Genomic DNA, 21005 nt, shown 5'->3' with positions numbered 1-21005 from the left:
TTAGGTTATTTTTTTCGTTTTTTTAAGTGGTCCCATCAAATTTGGGGTGCATGAAAATGGGTACTAGCATATTTTTATGTCCCTAAAGTAATTTTTTTAAAATTCTGCAACTGTGCACCTGCCGCTATTAATCTATTCTAGAATACACCTGCCGCTAATAGCCTATTCTAGAATACACCGGCCGCTAATAATCTATTCTAGAATACACCTGGCGCTAATAATCTATTCTAGAATACACCTGCCGCTAATAATCTATTCTAGAATACACCTGCCACCTACTTGCAGAATAGCCCTGAACCTATTTGCCTAGTTTTAAACAATTTTTTCCCATTTTTTTTTTTCACCCCAATTTTTAAATTTTTTTGGGGTGTCCCTATTTTTTTTACAAACTTTTTTTGACACAGTTATTTTTAAAATGTCATTCCCAGGGGTGCAGGCTATTTTTTTTAAGCCTGTACCCTTAAACCCCAATTCTGCACTTTTTTTAGCCACCTATTCAGTGGTGAAAAGTTATCCCCATTTTTTTTCAAAGACTTTTCGAACCTGCGAAAATTCTTTGAAATTGAATAAGGTGTAAAACCAAAACCTGCGATAATGACGTCATCGGTGTGAAAACATCGCAAAAACTGAGTTTTCGCTCCATATTGAATACCCCTGTAAGTCGTAACAATAGCAATATGTCCGTTGTGTATTCTTTGAATCACCTACGCCCCACTGCCGCTGGGCGATTATACCCGGGGATCTATCTCCCTTTTCTGTAAGAAAAATTAAGTTCTACTTTTATTTTACCACCTCCATTTTCAAAGTGTGTCCCCTTTCTCCAGAAATCATCTTATTACAAAAGTCTTCCTGAGCTCTTTAAATACGCTGGCCATACACTGAATGATAATCGTTTATCGTCCAGACCAGCCACCTAAACGAATGTTCTGAATGAGTATCGTTCAGTATCTGGACATGAACGATGATGGTTTGCAGCCTGAAAATGGCTGAAATACGGCCTGGGTCATGTGGTTATGAGTTATTATCACACATATCCGATCCTCCCCACCATCGTTCAGCCGAAGCCACGCAGTGAATGGAGATCCCGCCATACATCTTGTACTGTATGGAGGCGCTCCGATTATCGTCTACACGCCATGTCGTCTGCACTGATCGTGCAGTCTATGGGGTCTATTTACTAAGCCTTGGATGGAGATAAAGTGTACGGAGATAAAGTACCAGCCAATCAGCTCCTAACTGCCATATGGCAGTCTGTGGGCCGTATTCAATTAGCGGCGAAAACGGACGTTTTTTTCGCGCGAAAACTGCCGTTTTTCGACAAAAAAAGGGCGATATTTTCGCCAAAAACTGGAAATGAGTTTTCTCCATCCCAGACCAGGCGGAAAAAAATCCAAAATCCCTATTTTTGGCTAAAAATGTGGGGATTTCTTTCAGAACCCTTTGGACACCCCCCTAATAATAAATGATCCCCCAAATAATGTGTAAGTTGCGCAGTTTGGCGAATAATGACCGCGCAATTTTAGGTAAAAAAAAAACTGTTGAAAATGGCTTTAATGTATTGGGTCTGATTTATCGCGGGGCTGAATGGATGTGTGAAATGTATTAAACATTGCACGCGGTCACAGCAGGCGTTTTTTTACGTTTTTTAAAAATGCGTTTTTACGACACGAAAATATACTTGCACCCATTTTAATGTACCCCCAATTTACGTGGAACAGTAATTTCCTGGAAAAAAAATTGCTTTGTATCATTTTCAACGTTTTTTTTATTTTTTTTTTCCCCAAAATTGTGCGGCCTTTTTTCGCCAAAGTGCGCAACTTACGAATTTTTTGGGGGGATAATTTGTTATTAGGGAGGTGTCCAGAGGGTTCTGAAAGAAATCCCCACATTTTTAGCCAAAAATAGGGATTCTGCATTTTTTTTTCGCCTGGTCTGGGTTTGAGAAAACTTATCTCCAGTTTTTGCCGAAAATATCGCCCTTTTTGGGTGAAAAACGGCCGTTTTCGCCAATGGCGAAAAAAACGTCCATTTTTGCCGCGAATTGCCCTGTCTTTGAAAAATGACATTTAGGAGCTGATTGGCTGGTACCTTATCGCCGTTCACTTTATCTCCATTCAAGGCTTAGTACATAGACCCCTATGGCTGGCCTTACTCTTTAGTGTCCTGCCAACTCTGCAAGCCTGGCATATGTGCCACTGGTACTCCTGCAATCAACAGAAGCATAAGCTATAACTGTGTATATGTGAATCTGCTTTCCTGCTGTGGACCGATTACATACTGTGGCTAGATAGCTGCAGTGACACCACTATAGTAATAGTCTAAGTGGGAGGAGTACGGACGCATTCAGCCAATGAGAATCATCATCCTATCTCATTGTGCACCAGGGGGCGAGCATCCACAAGTTACTAGACAGGCGCATTTGTGTGTTTTTGTAGCGGTCAGCATGAGACGCATTTTGCACGAACGCTCCTATATTGTTCTTTGCGCATGCCTACATGTCCCCACCTACCCCAGTTCTGCCTCTCTAAGCGCAAGGAGCCATAAGCGCAAAATATGTCCCGGTCGTCACAGCGACTGATTTATTGGCGCATTCAAAGCAGAAAATTTGTCGTTTTCAGTGGGTAAAAAAAAGTGCAACTCTACATGAGTTCCTGTGTCAGCGACAGCGGCATAACTAATAACGGACAGTTGGGAACAGCATCAAAGGGTATTCCGCCACATAAGATGTGCTAATAAGGGCCATATTTACTAAGCAGTGGATTTACAAGACCCTCGTGTGATTTTGTTTTGTTTTTATACAAATTTTGCATATTTAAAAGGGCAATAAATGCTAAATCAGGTTTGTTTTGCATTAAGTATCATTGCCCGTATAGATCTGGCTGGCAAAGTCCCTAGAGACAACATAAATAGGATTCTTGGGTATTATATAAACATGTATTGTTCTTGGGGAAAATGATCTAACCTTCATAAAACCATTGAACATTGGAATAAGAGTACCGGTAGATAAAATGACTGTATTACTGCCAACAAAAGTATTTGATCGCTGCTGTTATTCAAGTTTTGGTTGTTGTTTTTTTTTCTTATGTTGTATTATAGATCTGAAAACATCATTATTATCTACGTCGTTTTATTTTGTTTTTGTTTTTATTGTTACCTTGTCTCGTACTTCCATTGGTGAAAGCGCAACATGTCAGCCAGCCACCCATGATGCAGTTTGGTTAGTCAGTTTGAATCATACTTTCCCACTCTCCCGAAAGTTGCGGGAGGCTTCCAAATTTTCCGGTAGCCCCCCCACGCGCCCCCGGAGCAGTGTCTGGATCTCGCGCATCATGCCTACTTCCTAGTGAAGTGGACAGGAGGCGGACATAATTCCCGGTAATTACGACTCCATATGAAGGGGGCAGGCTAAGTGACGCAAAAACTAATGACAGAGGAGCTCAGCCCCTCCCCCAAAGTGGCCATCTGCGTCTCCTGTACGGGCTTCTCCCAAAGAGGATATTTAAATAAAAAGTCGGCAAGTATGGTTTGAATCATCGTCATATGATGTGCAATTGGTGCTCCAGGTCCCCCCCCAGATGCTGCCCTTGGTCACCTAGTGACTCTGATGCCACGTGTGATGAAATGAATCAGTATCCGCACTCATCAGATCTGTCCAATAGCGAGATCATTTGCTGACACGATGAACACTTCTCCCAGTCACACAGTTAAGCCCTGAGGATGCTGCCTGTAATATCATAACAACCAATCAGCTTCCAGCTGTCATTTATCTAGTGCAGTCCATAAAATGATCGCTATAATCTGATTGGTTGCCAAAAGCAACACCTCCACTTGACATTGTTAGATGGTTGGATAAATCCCCCCCCTTCTGAGGAAGAAAAGCACCAGTGATTTGTGTCATGGCTGATACTTTCCCCACTGCGCAATGACGCCTCCCCCGAGAGAGGTGGCAACTGATGACACTAATCATTCACACTTGTCAGACTCCTGACTGACGGAATCCGGACTGCTGCAATCCCAAAGGTAAGTAGCAGGGGGAGGGTTAGGCACTAAGGTGGGAGGGTTAGGTTTAGGGTGCGGGTAGGTTAGGTTTAGGGACTCTTAGGGGGGAGGTTAGGGTCAGGCACCGTGGAGGAAGGGTTAGTGTAGGGAGGGGGGAGGGTTAGAATACTGACCGACAGGTGTTGGTACTCTAACCCTGTAGGGATGCCAGTGTCGGGATTCTGAGTGTCCCGGCATTCCGTCCCTATCCCCTGTAAAACAATAGGGGATTGCATTAGTATCAGCACCCTTTTTTTATTTTTCATGGATACTTGTCTAATGGAAATATTTAGATAGGAAAATATAATAATATATTTATTTAAATGTCCCTGGGGCTGATTCACAGTTATGTGCTAGGTAATTTTGTGGCTGGGCCTTGCGGTTTTTCACACTGCGCATGTGTCCGAGCAGAGAATATGCAACTGTGTGTGATTCAGAGTCACGTGCGTCTCAGCGGCATGTCCACCTGTGGCGGAGTTGGGTGTAATAGGGAGGTAAACGGGCGCTCGCATGTAGGATAAGGGCTCGATCCAATTAGGTGCGAATTGCAAGCAGCGAGTTTGTTTCTTTAAACTCGCACACTTCGCCGTGAAGCGCGCTCCCGAGAATTCTCCAATCCAATTAAAAATACCTATGCGCACTACTCGCAGAGGAGGGGTGCGAATTGACTGCCAAATGAGATTTGCGAGAAATGCATGAAAATGTTGGGAGACAATCCTGGACCCCCCCAAAATGGATAATTTCGTTAGCTGGACCATATAGACGGTTCTTTGTGGCAATGAGGAAGTTACTGTAGGTTTTGAAATGGTGTCAAATGGCTGATTTGTGCTTTTTTTTACAAAAAATGCAAGAAAATTATAAAGAAACAAACTCTTTTCGTTTGATCTCAAACGAATGAAATGAAAAAATGCAAAAAAAAGTAAGGGTTTTTTTGGGGTACTTTGAGGGCACATTGAAAAATGTAAAAAAATTATAAAAACAATTATCTTTCAACTAAAAAAAATATTGTAATTAACTTTGGGGTGCCTAAACTAACGAAAAAGTTGATTTTGGGGTAATTTGAGGAATTTGTTATTTTTTTTTACCCCCAAAAAATTACATGTAAGTTTTTAAATAATTAAGCTAATGTAAAACTTCCAATTGCCTAACTGGTCATTAAGGGGGGTGTCCAAGGGGTTCAGGACAGGGTCCCGACATTTTAACCTTAAGTATCCGCACCTAGCCAGTATCATTTATTTCAATATTCTCAGGATTGAACATTCCCACCTGGGTGTGCCACAGGGCAGATATAAAGGTAACCAGGGCACCAGGCCCTCCCCCACTGTGGAGCTAGATTACCTTTGATACAGAAATCACTGTAAAGTGTAAACAACTCCTCTGCTCCTGGTTTTATCATCCACACCGCGCCAAGCATCAGTTACAGTCTGCATAGTAAACATGTCCTTGTGTCATGTAGCAAATAGCAATATTTCATTGTGCCCTCATTTCCTGTTCCATTTATTACACTGATTTACCCCAGGTGATAAATGAATGACTATATTTGTCTCCAGAGTTGAAAGTCTGAGACATTTTACATAAAAAAACACCTGAACGATTATGACAACGTAGATCTTGTGAGATTCGCAGGAAGGCGGCGAGAATACATTTCCTATGTTCTGTGTAAGGGATTGTTGACCATAATAACTGTGTAAACTGAACATAGTGACAGCTCCAGCGCCGCTAGTGAAAGTGTTGGTTCTGGAGGAACGTGTGTGTGTGTGTCCTATCTGTGGCCTTTGACTTGAGACTGCAGAGTTACTTGTCTAGACACGGTCACTGGAGTGAAACGGCGAGCAGCTCCGCATAGATAGTGACGTCAGCAGGGCCTTTCATATAAAAGAAGACTGCACTGAACCAAACCAACGTAAGGTAGATTTACGCACTGTGAAAGAGGACTGCTGCCAATGTGCAATCCCCAATGGATGCATGTAGTACACACTGTGAAAGAGGACAGCTGCCAATGTGCAATCCCCAATGGATGCATGTAGTACGCACTGTGAAAGAGGACAGCTGCCAATGTGCAATCCCCAATGGATGCATGTAGTACACACTGTGAAAGAGGACAGCTGCCAATGTGCAATCCCCAATAGATGCATGTAGTACACACTGGCGTCGCCAGGAGGGTTGTAGCGAATGTTGACCTGGAACCACTGACAGTATAGCCATGTCCCGAATTCACTTGTACATCCTTGTATCATGCCTGTTCTGTTCTACGCTACAATTTGTTCTAGCCCTTGTCTTTGATGTCTCACATAGTATGCTCAATTGCTTAATGCTATTGTAGCTTTGCATTTTGAAAGTTCTGTATTTTGCTTTTACTCGCTGTGAATTATGTTTGTGTATATGTTACTGCAGATTGGTGGATTTACACACTCTCACGGCATCTCGATGGCGATACAGTGGCAAACACAACTGCCATGCTGTGCTTTGCCATTTGAGCTTTTTATACTGTATAAGCACTATTTCACACACTGATCTAAGAGTCAGGGCTTAATTCTCTAATGAAGAGGCTTGATTTAGAGATGGGTGCACTGCCGATGTTTTTGTAGTTTCTTCTCCGGAGTTGCACTGCGCGTGTGCCGCAATGGATTTAAGATGGGGGTCGTGGTGTGGATTCGGACGCAGAATGATTGACAGCCAATGAGCGTTTGTGGGAGGGAACAGGGGGTGGTGAGTCGCGACCATTTTCGGGGGGGGGGGTGGCGCAGACATTCTGAGCAACCATAGAGTCAAGACAGACCAATGCGTGACCGATGATACATAATTATACGCAAGCATCGGAACAGGACGCAGTCAATAGGGGGCGTCTCCGTACATACTCCGTCGCTGTGACATAGCTTTTCAAATCCGCTGCGTTACAAGTTACTTCTGAACAAGTGTCTGCAGAGCAAATAGACTGCTGTGTTTTTTACATTTTTTTTATTTAAGCTTCGTATATGAATATGTCGCTTTGAGGTTTGGCTGATGTTTATGCAGATGGTTTATATGCAGGTTGAGTCGTTGACAGGAGGTTTAGCTCCTCTGGATAATGGTGTAACATGGACAATTTGTTGTGCAGGAGTAAGCGCAGTGTGTTCCTTTGGGGCAGAGGACAAAGGTAGAGCTCTATACAGATAGAAACACGCAGAGTAAATATTGGGATAGGGTTATTATAGTCTCACAGGCAGAACGTGGGAAATAATACGTGCAGGGTTTGTATATAGCAGACTTCCAGCTGTGCACCTGTTTCTTGCTGGGGGTCAGAGTGACTCAGGTAATGCATAGACTGTACACTCATTGCCCTGTCACTGTGTGATGTCAGCCTTTATATGGTGTAATAATATTTCATGTTCTTCCATGCCCAGTACTACTGACTCGTGCGCACAGGTAAAGAATATAAACTACAAGCAAAGGGACAGTGGATAACCACTTCCCTGAGGCTGGGTACACAGCAGGACGATGTGTATCCCAGCCGTCCCCAGGCCCGATGGAGTTATATAGCGGTCGGCCGTACGCCCTGCACACCACGGTGTGCGATCGCACGATACGTCCTCCCATCCTGGGCGACGACGCTGACGACGTATGTGCACACTCGCGATTGTGCTTTCACATTAGACGATATGAATGATATGTCGACAGAACGATAAATCGTCCAATATATCGTCTAAGGTGTACCCGGCCTAAAGTCCTGGCACTCAAGGATTAATAACCCAATTACGCTGCTAGTAGAAATAGCATGAGCTGAATGCTGAATTAGAAACAGAAAAGACAAAACAATCCGCTGCGCTTATTGGTTGGTTATTACTACAGAATACGATGTATCTGCTTTCCGATTCCATGTGTTAAGCTCCTCCATTGAAAATATAACATGTAATAACTTCATCAAATACATAAATATAATTAAAAACAAGTTTAATCAAATTAAATATATACTTAATAGCGAGAAAAACACTGCTAGTATGTCTAATATAGGGATGAGTGGGCTGCGAGAATTAGTAAAGCACACATACAGGGATAGTCACCGACCATGGATGGAGGATGGTAGAGTAAGTAACTCCGTGAATTAGAGGGTGCTCGTTCTCCAATAAATATTAGTCCCAATTTAGTTAACTGCGACTTGCTTGTGTTTGGGAGCAGCGCCCGGTATGCTCTAACAGGCCCTCCAACATGACCCCTTCCACCAGGTACAAATGCTCTGGTCCTGGACTTCTCACCTAATGTATGATTGCAGCCCTCTGTGTTGAAACACCTGTCTCATCAATTACCTAGTTAACCACAGGTGACTGCAATAATTAATTAGGTGGGAAATCCAGGAGCAGAGCATTTTATACCTGGTGGAAGGGGTCATGTTGGAGGGTAGGCTGTAATGGGTACTGGGTCTCCTCATTCTAGACCAGTGGTTCCCAAACTTGGTCCTCAGGACCCCACACAGGTCACGTTTTCCAGGTCACCCAGCAGGTGCACAGGTGTAGTCATTACTCACTGACACATTTTAAAAGATTCACAGGTGGAGCAAATTACCTCACTTGTGATTCTGTGAGGAGACCTGGAAAACATGCACTGTTTGGGTTCCTGAGGACCTAGTTTGAGAACCACTCATCCAGTAGAATAAAACAAAGCCTAGTGTGCTCCAGAAGTCTCCGTGAGTCCTGATAAAGTAGTCGGCGGCAGTGCCCAGTATGCTGTTCAGAATCCGGGAATCCACATAGGGATAACATCCTTTGTGCTCCTAAACACAGCTAAGTCGCACTTAACTACATTGGGATTCTAATATATATATTCAACTGAGATGCTTCATGCGTTGAATCAGAGTTCAGATACATCGTATTCTATAGCAATAACCAACCAATAAGCACAGCGGATCGTTTAGTCTTTTCTGACTCACAAGCACAACTCGTCCTCTGACATTGCTCATATCCGAGGAATTCTGCTCTTATTTCCCTATATTTGTCTAAGCTGCGGGATTCCAGCTATAGGAGGAGGTTATGGCAAGGTCACATAGAACTTACTGTTAGATTCTAAGCCGCTCTTACAAGAATCGGCATCTGTAGTTATAATTGGCAGAGGACATTATAGAGCTGAGTGGTTTAGGCAATTACCTAGTTTCTGGGGTCAGGAATGATCACTGACATAAAGTGAAATAGGTTGCTGTCACACTGGGGGGGTTAGCTGTGGCTTCTTCTGTATCAACACATTTATCATATGTTATACTTTTCCCCTTTAAATATGTTCTCGCAGCACCTATCAGTCCGGACTTTCCTTACGCTCCACGGCTGGAATTTCCTTATCCTCTTCTGTCGAGCTTTCTTGACCCTCTCTGATCGAGCTTTCCTGACCCTCTCCGGCCTAACCCTAACCCTCCCCCTAACCCATCCCTCCTGCAGCCTAACCCTATCCCTCCCATCCTGCAGCCTTACCCCCCCTCCCCCTAACCCATCCCTCCTGCAGCCTAACCCTATCCCTCCCGTCCTGCAGCCTAACCCACCCCTCCCCCTAACCCATCCCTCCTGCAGCCTAACCCATCCCTCCTGTCCTGCAGCCTAACCCACCTTTCCTGCAGCCTTACCCTATTCCTCCCCCTAACCCACCCCTCCTGCAGCCTAACCCTAACCCTCCCGTCCTGCAGCCTAACCCATCCCACCTATCCTGCAGTCTTAACCTATTCCTCCCCCTAACCCTCCCGTCCTGCAGCCTAACCCTCCCGTCCTGCAGCCTAACCCATCTCACCTATCCTGCAGCCTTAACCTATTCCTCCCCCTAACCCTCCCGTCCTGCAGCCTAACCCATCCCTCCTGTCCTGCAGCCTAACCCACCTATCCTGCAGCCTTAACCTATTCCTCCCCCTAACCCATCCCTCCTGCAGCCTAACCCACCCCTCCTTCAGCCTTACCCTAATCCTCCCCCTAACCCATCCTTCCTGCAGCCTAACCCTCCTATCTTGTAGCCAAGCCTAACCCACCCCTCCTGCAGCCTAACCCTCCCCTCCTGCAGCCTAACCCATCTCACCTATCCTGCAGCCTTAACCTATTCCTCCCCCTAACCCTCCCGTCCTGCAGCCTAACCCTAAACCTCCCCTCCTGCAGCCTAACCCTAACCCTTCCCCTAACCCACCCCTCCTGAAGCCTAACCCTTCCCCCCTAACCCACCCCTCCTGCAGCATAACCCTAACCCTTCCCCTACCCACCCCTCCTGCAGCCTAACCCTTCCCCTAACTCACCCCTCCTGCAGCATAACCCTAACCCTTCCCCTAACCCACCCCTCCTGCAGCATAACCCACCCCTCCTGCAGCATAACCCTTCCCCTAACCCACCCCTCCTGCAGCCTAACCCTTCCCCTAATCCTCCCGTCCTGCAACCTAACCCTTCCCCTAACCCACCCCTCCTGCAGCCTAACCCTAACCCTCCCCCTAACCCACCTCTCCTGCAGCCTAACCCTAAACCTCCCCTCCTGCAGCCACCCTAAGCCTTCCTCTAACCCACCCCTCCTGCACCCTAAACCTTCCCCTAACCCACCCCTCCTGCAGCCGAGGGGTGAGAAGCGCAGTACCTTTAATGCGATTCTCTGCATGCGGCAGTTTATTAATATAGTGGCAGCATATTACTCAGCACTGTACAGTGAATGCTTAATCATTCACATGAATCTCTGCCCCAGGGGAGTTTATAGTCTAAATTGACATGTACTGATCATTATGATGTTGGATATGCCAGACTATAGTAATTCTGCCACCAGTTATCCCATGTTGTTCTCTGACAATATCTTTGCTGTTCCCCATTCAGTTTATTGCTACAATGACTGGGCGCATCCTCCATTTACACTGTTGCAGTTTAGTGATGAGAACATTGCGGCATGTGGTGGCATCCGCCTGGCACTGCTCAGAGAGTTGCAATTTAATCTGGGTTATGGAGAATGTTCTACAGTAAAAGCAACTCAAAAGGAACTCAAACACATGTAACTATTGTGCTGCCAATTTATGCAAACAACATTCTTTATTTGATCTTTTGTGATACTGTAATTGTACTTCCTCCCGTGTTACACAAACGTGACGTCCTCCCTCTCTCACTCCACCATTAGGACCTGCTTATGTATGTACACAGGGATGGAGAGACGGAATGCACCTGAACATACCTGGAATGTGTTCTGCGTGGTGCATACTTATTCCAACACGTGTCCAGCCAGAAGCAAATAGACAAAAAAAATGCTAATCATGCTGCAACGTGACCATGCTGCAACGTGACCATGCTGTAATGTGAGCATGTAACGTGACCATGCTGCAACGTGACCATGCTGCAATGTAGACATGCTGTAATGTGAGCATGCAACGTGACCATGCTGTAATGTGAGCATGCAACGTGACCATGCTGCAACGTGACCATGCTGCAACGTGACCATGCTGCAACGTGACCAACCTGCAACGTGACCATGCTGCAACGTGACCATGCTGCAACGTGACCATGCATTGTGACCATGCTGCAACGTGACCATGCTGCAACGTGAGCATGCAATGTGACCATGCTGCAACGTGACCATGCTGCAACGTGACCATGCTGCAACATGAGCATGCTGCAACGTGAGCATGCAATGTGACTATGCTCCAATGTGACCATGCTGCAATGTGACCATGCATTGTGACCATGCTGCAACGTGACCATGCTGCAACGTGACCATGCTGCAACGTGAGCATGCTGCAACGTGAGCATGCAATGTGACCATGCTACAACGTAACCATGCTGCAATGTGACCATGCTGCAACGTGACCATGCTGCAACGTGAGCATGCAATGTGACCATGCTGCAACGTGACCATGCTGTAATGTGACCATGCTGCAATGTGACTATGCTGCAATGTGACCATGCTGCAATGTGACCATGCTGCAACGCTATATATTCTATATTTGTTCCGATTACGTCTATTTATATAAGTTGTAGAGCTCTCTACAGACTTTGATGCATTGGCCAGAGTTGCCAAAACAATTGCAGCAGAGCTGTCAGCTATTAGTGAAGCCCAAAGGTCCCCTGTGACCGTCAGTACGGATTTGCAAACACAACTTAGTTCTGTGTGGTCAGCTACGATATGGAACTATAGCGCTGTCCATGGGCTACACCAGTGGTTCCCAAACTGTGCGCCGTGGCACCCTGGGGAGCCTCAGGACACTTGCAGAGGTGCCTCAGGTTGGTGGCCTAGCACCAAATTAAATTATTTATAGTCAATGTAATGTAAATAGATGGACAAAGAGAAGTGCAAAGCTGTCCATCACCACATAACTGAGCCTAAGGATGACAGGAGCACAATATACTTAATCATTTTATTTTCTGAATTTCTCTTTAACAAACTTTTGGCTTAAGGGTGCCATGAAAACCAATGCTGATACTCCAGGGTGCCGTGATTGAAAAAAGTCTGGGAACCCCTGGGCTACACCCTTCCCAGCAGCCTTAGAACCCATGTGCATGCAGCTGACTGATGGCCTGGCAAGCCTGCGCACTGGGGTGTAGGTCAGTGCGGAAATCACGTTGCTTGCCGCACCTGTAAAATTATTTCAGATATCCTAAATATTTGTTACGGGCCCACGGAGCAGCAGTTATGCCCCATTTTGCAGGCAGTTATTTCCAGTGTTTTGGTTTTCCTGGTTTGCAGCCGGTTTTCCACTTTTGGGATTTTTTTCCGTGTTTTCCTGGTCTGATAAAATTACTTTCTCAGTTTAGAATTTCTATTTTCTGCAGTTAGTTTTGTTAGCTCTCCTGTTATGTACTAACCAACATGTCCCAGGTACAGGTGTACATCAGGGACGATGACACCCAACACAAGAACATTTCATTTTTGATAGCAAAATACGCCTAGGTTTGATTTAAACTCAAAAACAGTTCCTGTAATACAACAGGTATAATCTTCCTTCTTATGTGCGATTGAAACAGCAAAAAAAAGTATTCTAACTTACGCCCACACACAGGCCCTGATTCAGACCCGCTCGCTGGTGGAGGCAGCTCGCAGGGTCTGAAGGGCGTTTTATTTTTTTTGGAGTCCGGCCTCCTGGCCGCATTCGCTAAGCTGTGGGTGACCACCCACAGCTTTAGTGAGCGGCCAGGCGATGGTCGCGACCATCGGGGCTTGCGACGAGACCCTTGTGGTAGGGTCTCATCTGCTGCAAGCCCCAGTGAGCTTCCGGCTCTAATAGAGCCGGAAGCTCACTACTGACATCACTTGTGATGTCAGTAGGGCCGCCCCCAAACGGCAGGCGTTCCTTCAGGAACAGCTCCGTTTGGCCAGCCACCCCCCTCCCCGCCTTCAAAACGGGGCGAGCTGTCGATCAACATTGACAGCCGCCCCGTTTGTAGTGAGCCTCGGAGTGAGAGAATTTCTCTCTCGCTCCAGGGCTTGCGCATGCGCACTGCCCGGCCATCGACCCGCTTGCGAGCGGGTCTGAATCAGGCCCACAATCCTATAATATAGGCAACGAAGAAAGCACCAATCAGCTTCAAAGGTGCATCTACGATTAGCCAATCAGAAGCAGCAAGCTGGTGATGACCAACGTCATGATCACTAATGAGTATTTGCACCAGCCCTCAGGCACCAGCAAGTGATAGAGCTACTGGCCACCGTATATGCGTCTCTGCTGCAGTCACAGTGATATCGGCAGCACGCCCTTCCTGTATTAGGAATGCATTTGCCCGCCCCCTTCCCTACTAGTCCCATCACGCCTGTCCAGTCCTACAGATGCGCAAGTGTAGCATGTGACCAATACCTCTTACGGATGTAGGCTTATGCGTTTATTGCTTGGCGTGCGCAGTACCGATTTGTTATTTTTATGCTATACAGACAAACGCCCAACGCCTCATCAGACCCAAAAAAACATCCGCCGGCATTACATACCGATTCCGTCTCCAAGCCTGAAAAACTCATCAGCTCGGAGAAGCCTGACCGCCATTAGAACTCGCACCGTTTACCTTCCATCGTCTTTCTGTCCCTTTAGATTGCAAGCTCCTTGGACTAGTCTAGGGATCTCATTCCCGTCCTCTCCATGTTTCAGTGAACTTTAAAAGGATACAATTGTCATAATGCCTTGCGCATACAGTTTACTTTGTACCTTGCTGCAATCTAATTATCCAATTATTAATAACTTGTGGCAGAAGTAAGGTGATATAACCACTATAGGGGCCAGATGTACTAAGCTCTGAAAAGTGATTAACTGGAAAGTGATAAACCACCAACCAATCAGCTCCCAACTGTCATTTTTCAAACACAGCCTGTAACATGACAGATGGGAGCTGATTGGCTGGTGGTTTATCACTCTCCAGTTTATCATTTTTCAGAGCTGAGTACATCTGGCCCTAGGTCTATAGAGGGCTGATAAGTCTAGAAATGGAGTTAAATTCCAAAAATGCGGGTTTCCCTATTATCAGAGCATTTACAGAACACGTCCATTATGAAGTGGTCATCGACCTGGTGGTCTGTAAACTAATTTCCGCCGTGTGATTATATTGTGTCTCTGCATTTGCAAATTATTTTCCATCAGCAATAACCTGGGCTAGATTAATTAACTAGATTTAAGGGCATCCTTTACTATGAGGCAGATTGTTGATTAGGAAAATCATAGCAGATATAAATATCAGCAATAAAAGCATACATTGTATTACCGCTAACAGCAGCGGCATTTTAAGAGAGGAGGGGGCCCGTGTGCAGCCTCTGTTTGGGCCCCTTCCTCTCTGTCAGCGAACTGAGCGGTGTAGAGGCCCTGATTCACAGCCGGACGCTCTGACAGAGCGCTTGCTCTGAATCAGGGCCGGGCTTTTTTTTTTTTCGGAACGACCTCTTGGCCGCTCGCATAGCTGTGGGTGACCACCCACAGCTATAGCGAGCGGCCATGATGATGGTCGCGATGGTCAAGACCATTGCGACCACCAGGGCTTGAGACGAGACCCTTGTGGTAGGGTCTCGTGGCCGCAAGCCCCAGAGAGCTTCTGGCTCAAATTGAGCCGGAAGCTCTCCTACTGACATCACTTGTGATGTCAGTGGGGCCGCTCCGAAACGGTAGGCGTTCACATGGGAACGCCTCCGTTTGGTCAGCCACCCCCCCCGGCCCGCCCACCAAAAGGGGCGAGCTGTCACTCAACATCGACAGCTCACCCCCTTTGGTGCGAGACCCGGAGCGACGGATTGCCCGTCACTAGCCGGGTCTCTCGCATGCGCACGATGGAGCCGGCTCCGTGGTGCGCATGCGCTGTGGGCCACCATCGACCCGGTTGCGAGCGCTCAGCGCTTGCGACCGCTTCTGAATCAGGCCCGGAATGTACTGCACATGTGCGGGTCTCCGGGAAAATGGTGCCCGTGCCTACTTTCCCGGAGACATCTTTTCTGCGCAATGCGCAGATCACTGGGAAAATGGCCGTTGCCATTTTCCCAGTGAGTATTTACTGCTCTACAACGCCGGTCCGGCGCTGCTGAGCAGCAATTTGGAATCTGCAGAGAGGTAAGTATAATTACCTATGCACCCATTATAAAGACGCATATGGCTAACAGTATTTATGAAGCGGCATCTTGCAAAAAGGGAAAATACATTGTACTAAATGAAAATACTATCAGATCCTGTGAAACTATCGTCACTCTTTATGGACTAATTTTAATCTGTAAATTAAACAAACTCTTTTCTCTATCAACAGGGATAAGTCACCGCTCCGTCAGCATTCCAGATCAGGTGCAATACCAAGCCAGAGATGCTACCATATCGCCTTCAAAATATTACAGCACCGCCAAGGTACGTAGGGAGGTGTCTCCTGCCAATCACAGTGCCGTCCTAACATTTGTGCTGCGTCGGGGAGAGATGTTACCGTAGTTACCGCTCACATGATTAAATATGGATTACATTCGATGGCGGGTTGAACTGCGCCATTATTAACCGATAACTACATCATAAAGTTTCACATTTAATGTTTTTGTTTCAATCACACTGGCGCAATCTGCACTGCAATACTCCAAACAGTTATAATTCCCAATCCCTCCGATTGAGGCCGCTACTGAATCGCTAGGGCGCCCCCAGCCAGCCTCTGGTGAGCGCGGCGCCCACTTTCCTCCCATTGGACGTTTGGGAGACATGCTAATATTTTGTTACATTTCCTGTTGAGTTTCCCTTCTGAATTGGCTGTAAATTTGAAGAAGTCAGATGAAGAACTGCCCATATCTTCTCATGAGTCTTCCGTACAGGACCACTAAACCACCAACATTCAGTGCTACCAAACATTTCACCCCAACTTTGGTAAAATATTACCTCCCTCACTCCATTAGCGACAGCTGTAAACTCTGGAGAGAGGTCCTCACTTATGAAGTGCATAGTGGCAGAGATTCCTCTTTGGTGGCCTCGCATTTCGCACTTGTATCTGGTTTTCCACCGAAACGCGTGCGGTTGTGAAAACAATAGCTCACCTGTCTAATAGGCACATTTTTGGGGTGTTTAATGCTGGTTTTGTGGAGCAGTACAGAAACAACATTTTATTGTGCGGAGCGAGGTTACTGAAGTGAGATAAAGGGGTGGAGATGACGCATTTCGCCGTGCGTTCCTTGCTGCGTGGAAGACAGTGTAGTCATCATCACAGATGAATTTTGCCCCAGCTTCGAGCTGGCGAGATGAGGTCTTTTTCTTTCTACAGTTTCTCTTCGGTAGAATTGCGCCCCCTTAGGCCCATGTAATAATAAGGTGCAATCACGCAGAATGCTATAAAGACATCCCCGATATCCCCTCACTTTTACGTCTAGTCTAAGCCATAAATAACTGAAGCTGTAATGTTAGAATTCAAGCTAAAAAGTAGATCGTACGGGGTTGGTCTTTGATGTGACATTAACACTTTTGCGACTCTTCAGAATTTCCCTGCTAACCCATTGCGGCAGTCTCTCCTGACAGCAGAGAGTAGGCGTCCTGCACACGGAAGTACCATACACAACAGTAGGAGCTGTCATGTAGAGCTGGTCAGTATACTGTAGATTTCTCTTGCATCACAAAATCATATTTTAAACCTGAGACCAGTTAGAGATGATGCCGAGTGCTCGTGTACCACTTAAAGGGGATCATTGGAGTGTAAGCTCTTCTTACTATTGTGGGGTGTGTCTGCCGCACAGTACTGTGCATTAGCCGACACTATTTATATATTACACGTATACAGACCTAGTCACACCTCACATGGTGGCAGGCCAGAGGTGCTCCCAGACAAAAGCACATTCTGAAGGATTGCAGGATCCTGTGTAACACAATCCCCCCATCAGTCTCCTTAGTCATTGATCCCTAACAGACAAATAACATTCCACAGGGTGCGGGATTCCATCAACATTTGTATTTCTGATGACAAAAACAGACTTGTGCATAGAATTGTATCTAACGGACAGAGCTGAGCTGCAAAGTCCAAAGGTAAAACAAATTCTACAACGCAGCATTAGTGAAAACACAGAAAGGAACATTTTTTTTTAAAAGAATTTAGTAAAAGATTCAGAAGGATCATTAAGACCAATCAAAAACATTAAGGGCTAAATTCACTAGGAATCGTTTGTGGTTGATTTGGTGTTTTTCTGCATTTACCCCGTGATTTTGCAAAATTTTAGATTTACTAAAGCCCAAATCGAGGGCAAACACGTCTTATCTCACCAATTCGGCACAATACACCATTGGACCAAACATTGTATCATTAACACTGACTCAAATACAAATCACGGATTTACTTAGAGTCTTCTTGTCAAACATGATCAAAATCACAACAAAACTGCACAATGCACAAAATACATAGACCGGCCTGTGGGTAGGGTGTTTGACTGAGGCACTGCGCAGATTGGGGTCCCCTCCCCAAAAGCTTGACCAGCCTGGACCTCTGAGCCCGGTCTGGTACTGGAATCAGGGGGAAAATCAGTGTAAGGTCCCCCCTATTTTCCTGAACCAGCCACAGGGACTTACACTATAGCAGGGAAGCACATAACGTGGGGTCCCCCTGCCATATTGTAATCCAGCCTTAAACTGAACATCACCATCGAATGTAAGTAGTCAGTCAAATACGCTGATTAGTAAGTTTGGGTTTTGATATTAAAAGTTCTGGCGATGTCCAGCGATTCCAGTTAGTCTTCAAACACGATTCGTAGTAAGTTTACCCCTAAGGATCAGTTCTAAAACAGAATTGTCAACTAATAAAGGTTCAGTCTAAGGGCCTGATTCAGACCCGCTCGCGAGCGCCATGCACTCGCAAGCGGGTCGATGTTGGCCTAGTGCGCATGCGCATGACGGAGCCGGCTCCGTCATGCGCATGCGCGAGACCCGGATAGCAACGGGCAAGCCGACGCTCCGAGTCTCGCTACAAAGGGGGCGTGCTGTCGATGTTGAGTGACAGCACGCCCCCTTTGGTGGGCGGGCCGGGGGCATGGCTGCCCAGACGGAGGCGTTCCCATGGGAACGCCTACCGTCTAGGGCCGGCCCCACTGACATCACCAGTGATGTCAGTGGGAGTGCTTTTGGCTCTGTCAGAGCCAAAAGCTCTCTTGGGCTTGCGGCAACGAGACCCTACCACAAGGGTCTCATCGCAAGCCCGATGGTCGCGATGGTCCTGACCATCGCGACCATCTTCCTGGCCGCTCACTATAGCTGTGGGTGGTCACCCACAGCTATGCGAGCGACCAGGAGGCCGCTCTAAAAAAAGAGAAGGACGGCCCTGATTCAGAGCGAGCGCTCTGGTCAGAAGGGGTAGATGTACTGAAGCTTCTAAAATAGGCAAGTGGTGTTACCCATAGGAACCAATCAGCTTCTGTCTATCATTTCTCTATTGTGTCCTAGAAAATGATAGACAGCATCTGATTGGTTGCTATGGGTAACTAACACGACTTGTCTATTATAGAACCTTTAGGAAATCCACCCCCAAATATTTATACTGTAATTCGATGAAAAGTGCCTGGCTATGTAAAGTCTATTTTAATATTTCAAGATCACCTCTTATCTCTGCATTGCTGTAAAGGAAAAGTTCTTATAACAATATTCGGGTAACTTTTTCAATCCTTTTTTTGACAGGACTACTCGTCATCCATTTACGAGAATGGTGGAGGTGGCCAGACACAGTACAGTAACAGAAGGCAGGAGAATGGATGGGCCAGGAGTTACTCAACGTACAGTCATTGGGCTAACGAGCAGGACACGAGCCAGAGCAGACCCCTGGTGAGAATGGATATTTCTCCGGAACGGGAGGCTGGATCGGCTGCATACGAGCAAAGGAAAAGAACACTGAGGCATTCGGAACACAGACAGTACGGCGTCGCACCAATAAGATACTCTCACTCAGAATTTGGAACCGCAGCTAGAGCTCGGCAAAGCACTGTCAAGAAGTCCAACCAGTCTGACCAAGATTCGGTATTTCAAAGCGGCCCCACCAGTCCGGCAAAACCTATCTACCAGCAGCGGAATAGCCGAAGTCTGAATAACCTTCTGGAGAAGGAGAACTACCAGACTGCTGCAGCTGCTGGCCAGGTCATAACCAGAATGCACCCACAGATGGTGTCTGGTAGGGCTGGCTACCAACAGACCGTCCAGAGGACCACAGTCTCCGGAAGAGAATATTTCCAGCCACCTTCAGCAGCTCGAGGCATGGACATGGGTGGGAAGACGGGGACCATAACAGCTGGAATGGCTGCGGCCACTGGCAGTGCAAGCGTACAGATCCAACATGATGGTGGACGCCTGGACTCTCATGCCGGGTAAGCCAAGATAATTAATACGAGTGGTCAAAGAGCAACGGTTTGCATTTGAACTAGCTGTAGTCTTTGCAAGATCTTCTAGATCCATCAGTAGCTATCTTCATCCTAACCGATCCAATCTGGGCGAATTCAACCAAGCAGTCCATCAATCATTTTGGTTGTTAAGATGGTGGCCGCAGCTGGAACAATTGGTTGGAGAGCGTGGTCCAATTTAATAAAATACTATGGTCTTCTGCGGTAATATCCGTTATTTTCCTGATATCACTGCTGCTTTGACACCAGGACAGACACCATGCCTGAGAATAACCTGATTGAGATTTATTGGGCTGTTTTCAGGCATCCACAAAAAATCTAGTTGACCGATGAGAGGTGACTATATGTGTAGCTGGTTATTTGAATAAGCCAATATAAAAGGCCCCCATCAATAGCATATCTAGCATATTAGGGGGGAGCGTGGCTGCTACAGGACCTGTAGCTGGTGGGGACCCATCTCTTCTATTGAAGCTCGATGTGTATAAGAGTTTTCTGCTCCCTTAGGCAGCACATGGTAGCCCTTGCAAAAAAAAATTCCGTGGGACCAACAAATGTTTATTTGCGCCCCTTGGCCACCATGTGTTCCAGCATCTAGGCTTGAATGCCAAACCGCCTGGTCTTCCCAATTTCGCCACCCACATGAGAAAAAGGTCCCGTCACCTGGTGCTCAGAATGAGGGGCAGGATTGGTCAGTGAGCGGGCAGAATTATCATGAGTGGGGCAGCTGGTTCAGTTCTACGTTGGACAGCTACTTTGTAATTGGGCAATGAAACAGATAAATGTCTATGTTCTAGGCCAGTGATGGACACCCTAATACACTTCATGGCCCTCGAACCACCAAAATGAATTGCCATTTTTCTCGGCAATGAGTTTAAGCAATGCACATTATCAAAAAGATGCCACATGCCCTTAGAAAGGACCCATATGCTACTTAACCCAAACCACCCCTCATACACCTCACAGTGACAGTGCCCGCTTTCCCCTGATAAGAGTTTGTATATAAGTCTGTCCTAATACTGTACATCTGCTGTTGACCTGCATGACGTTCTCTTCTGAGAAACTTGTGGCTTTCCAGTGGTAGTGGTGCAGTGCTTGGTCTGGAGAGACATAGGTTGTCTGGCTTTGATGCAATAGTATTACTAAGACCATATGACTGGCACGCCATGCTGGGATTCGTAGTCCCACTACTGTTGGGCAAGCCCCTGGCGCAGCAG

At 46.4% G+C, this 21005-nt stretch overlaps 1 protein-coding gene across 2 annotated transcripts in view; it reads left to right on the top strand.

Moving 5' to 3' along the window:
* Window positions 1–21005, top strand: part of PKP2 (plakophilin 2) — an 82611-nt gene that overhangs the window by 20164 nt on the left and 41442 nt on the right. For both annotated transcript variants that reach the window (XR_015871989.1, XM_088454847.1), the window contains exons 2-3: window positions 15708–15802; window positions 19079–19758. Coding sequence is in view for 1 of the 2 variants with exons in the window: in XM_088454847.1 (XP_088310973.1) it covers window positions 15708–15802; window positions 19079–19758 (775 nt within the window). In the remaining variant the exon portion in view is untranslated. The remainder of the gene's footprint in view (window positions 1–15707; window positions 15803–19078; window positions 19759–21005) is intronic.

Source organism: Taudactylus pleione, unplaced genomic scaffold (genome assembly GCF_031769625.1).
Source record: "Taudactylus pleione unplaced genomic scaffold, aTauple2 ptg000634l, whole genome shotgun sequence".
In the NCBI taxonomy this organism is placed as follows: domain Eukaryota; kingdom Metazoa; phylum Chordata; class Amphibia; order Anura; family Myobatrachidae; genus Taudactylus; species Taudactylus pleione.
This window is presented reverse-complemented; position numbering and strand designations above follow the sequence as displayed.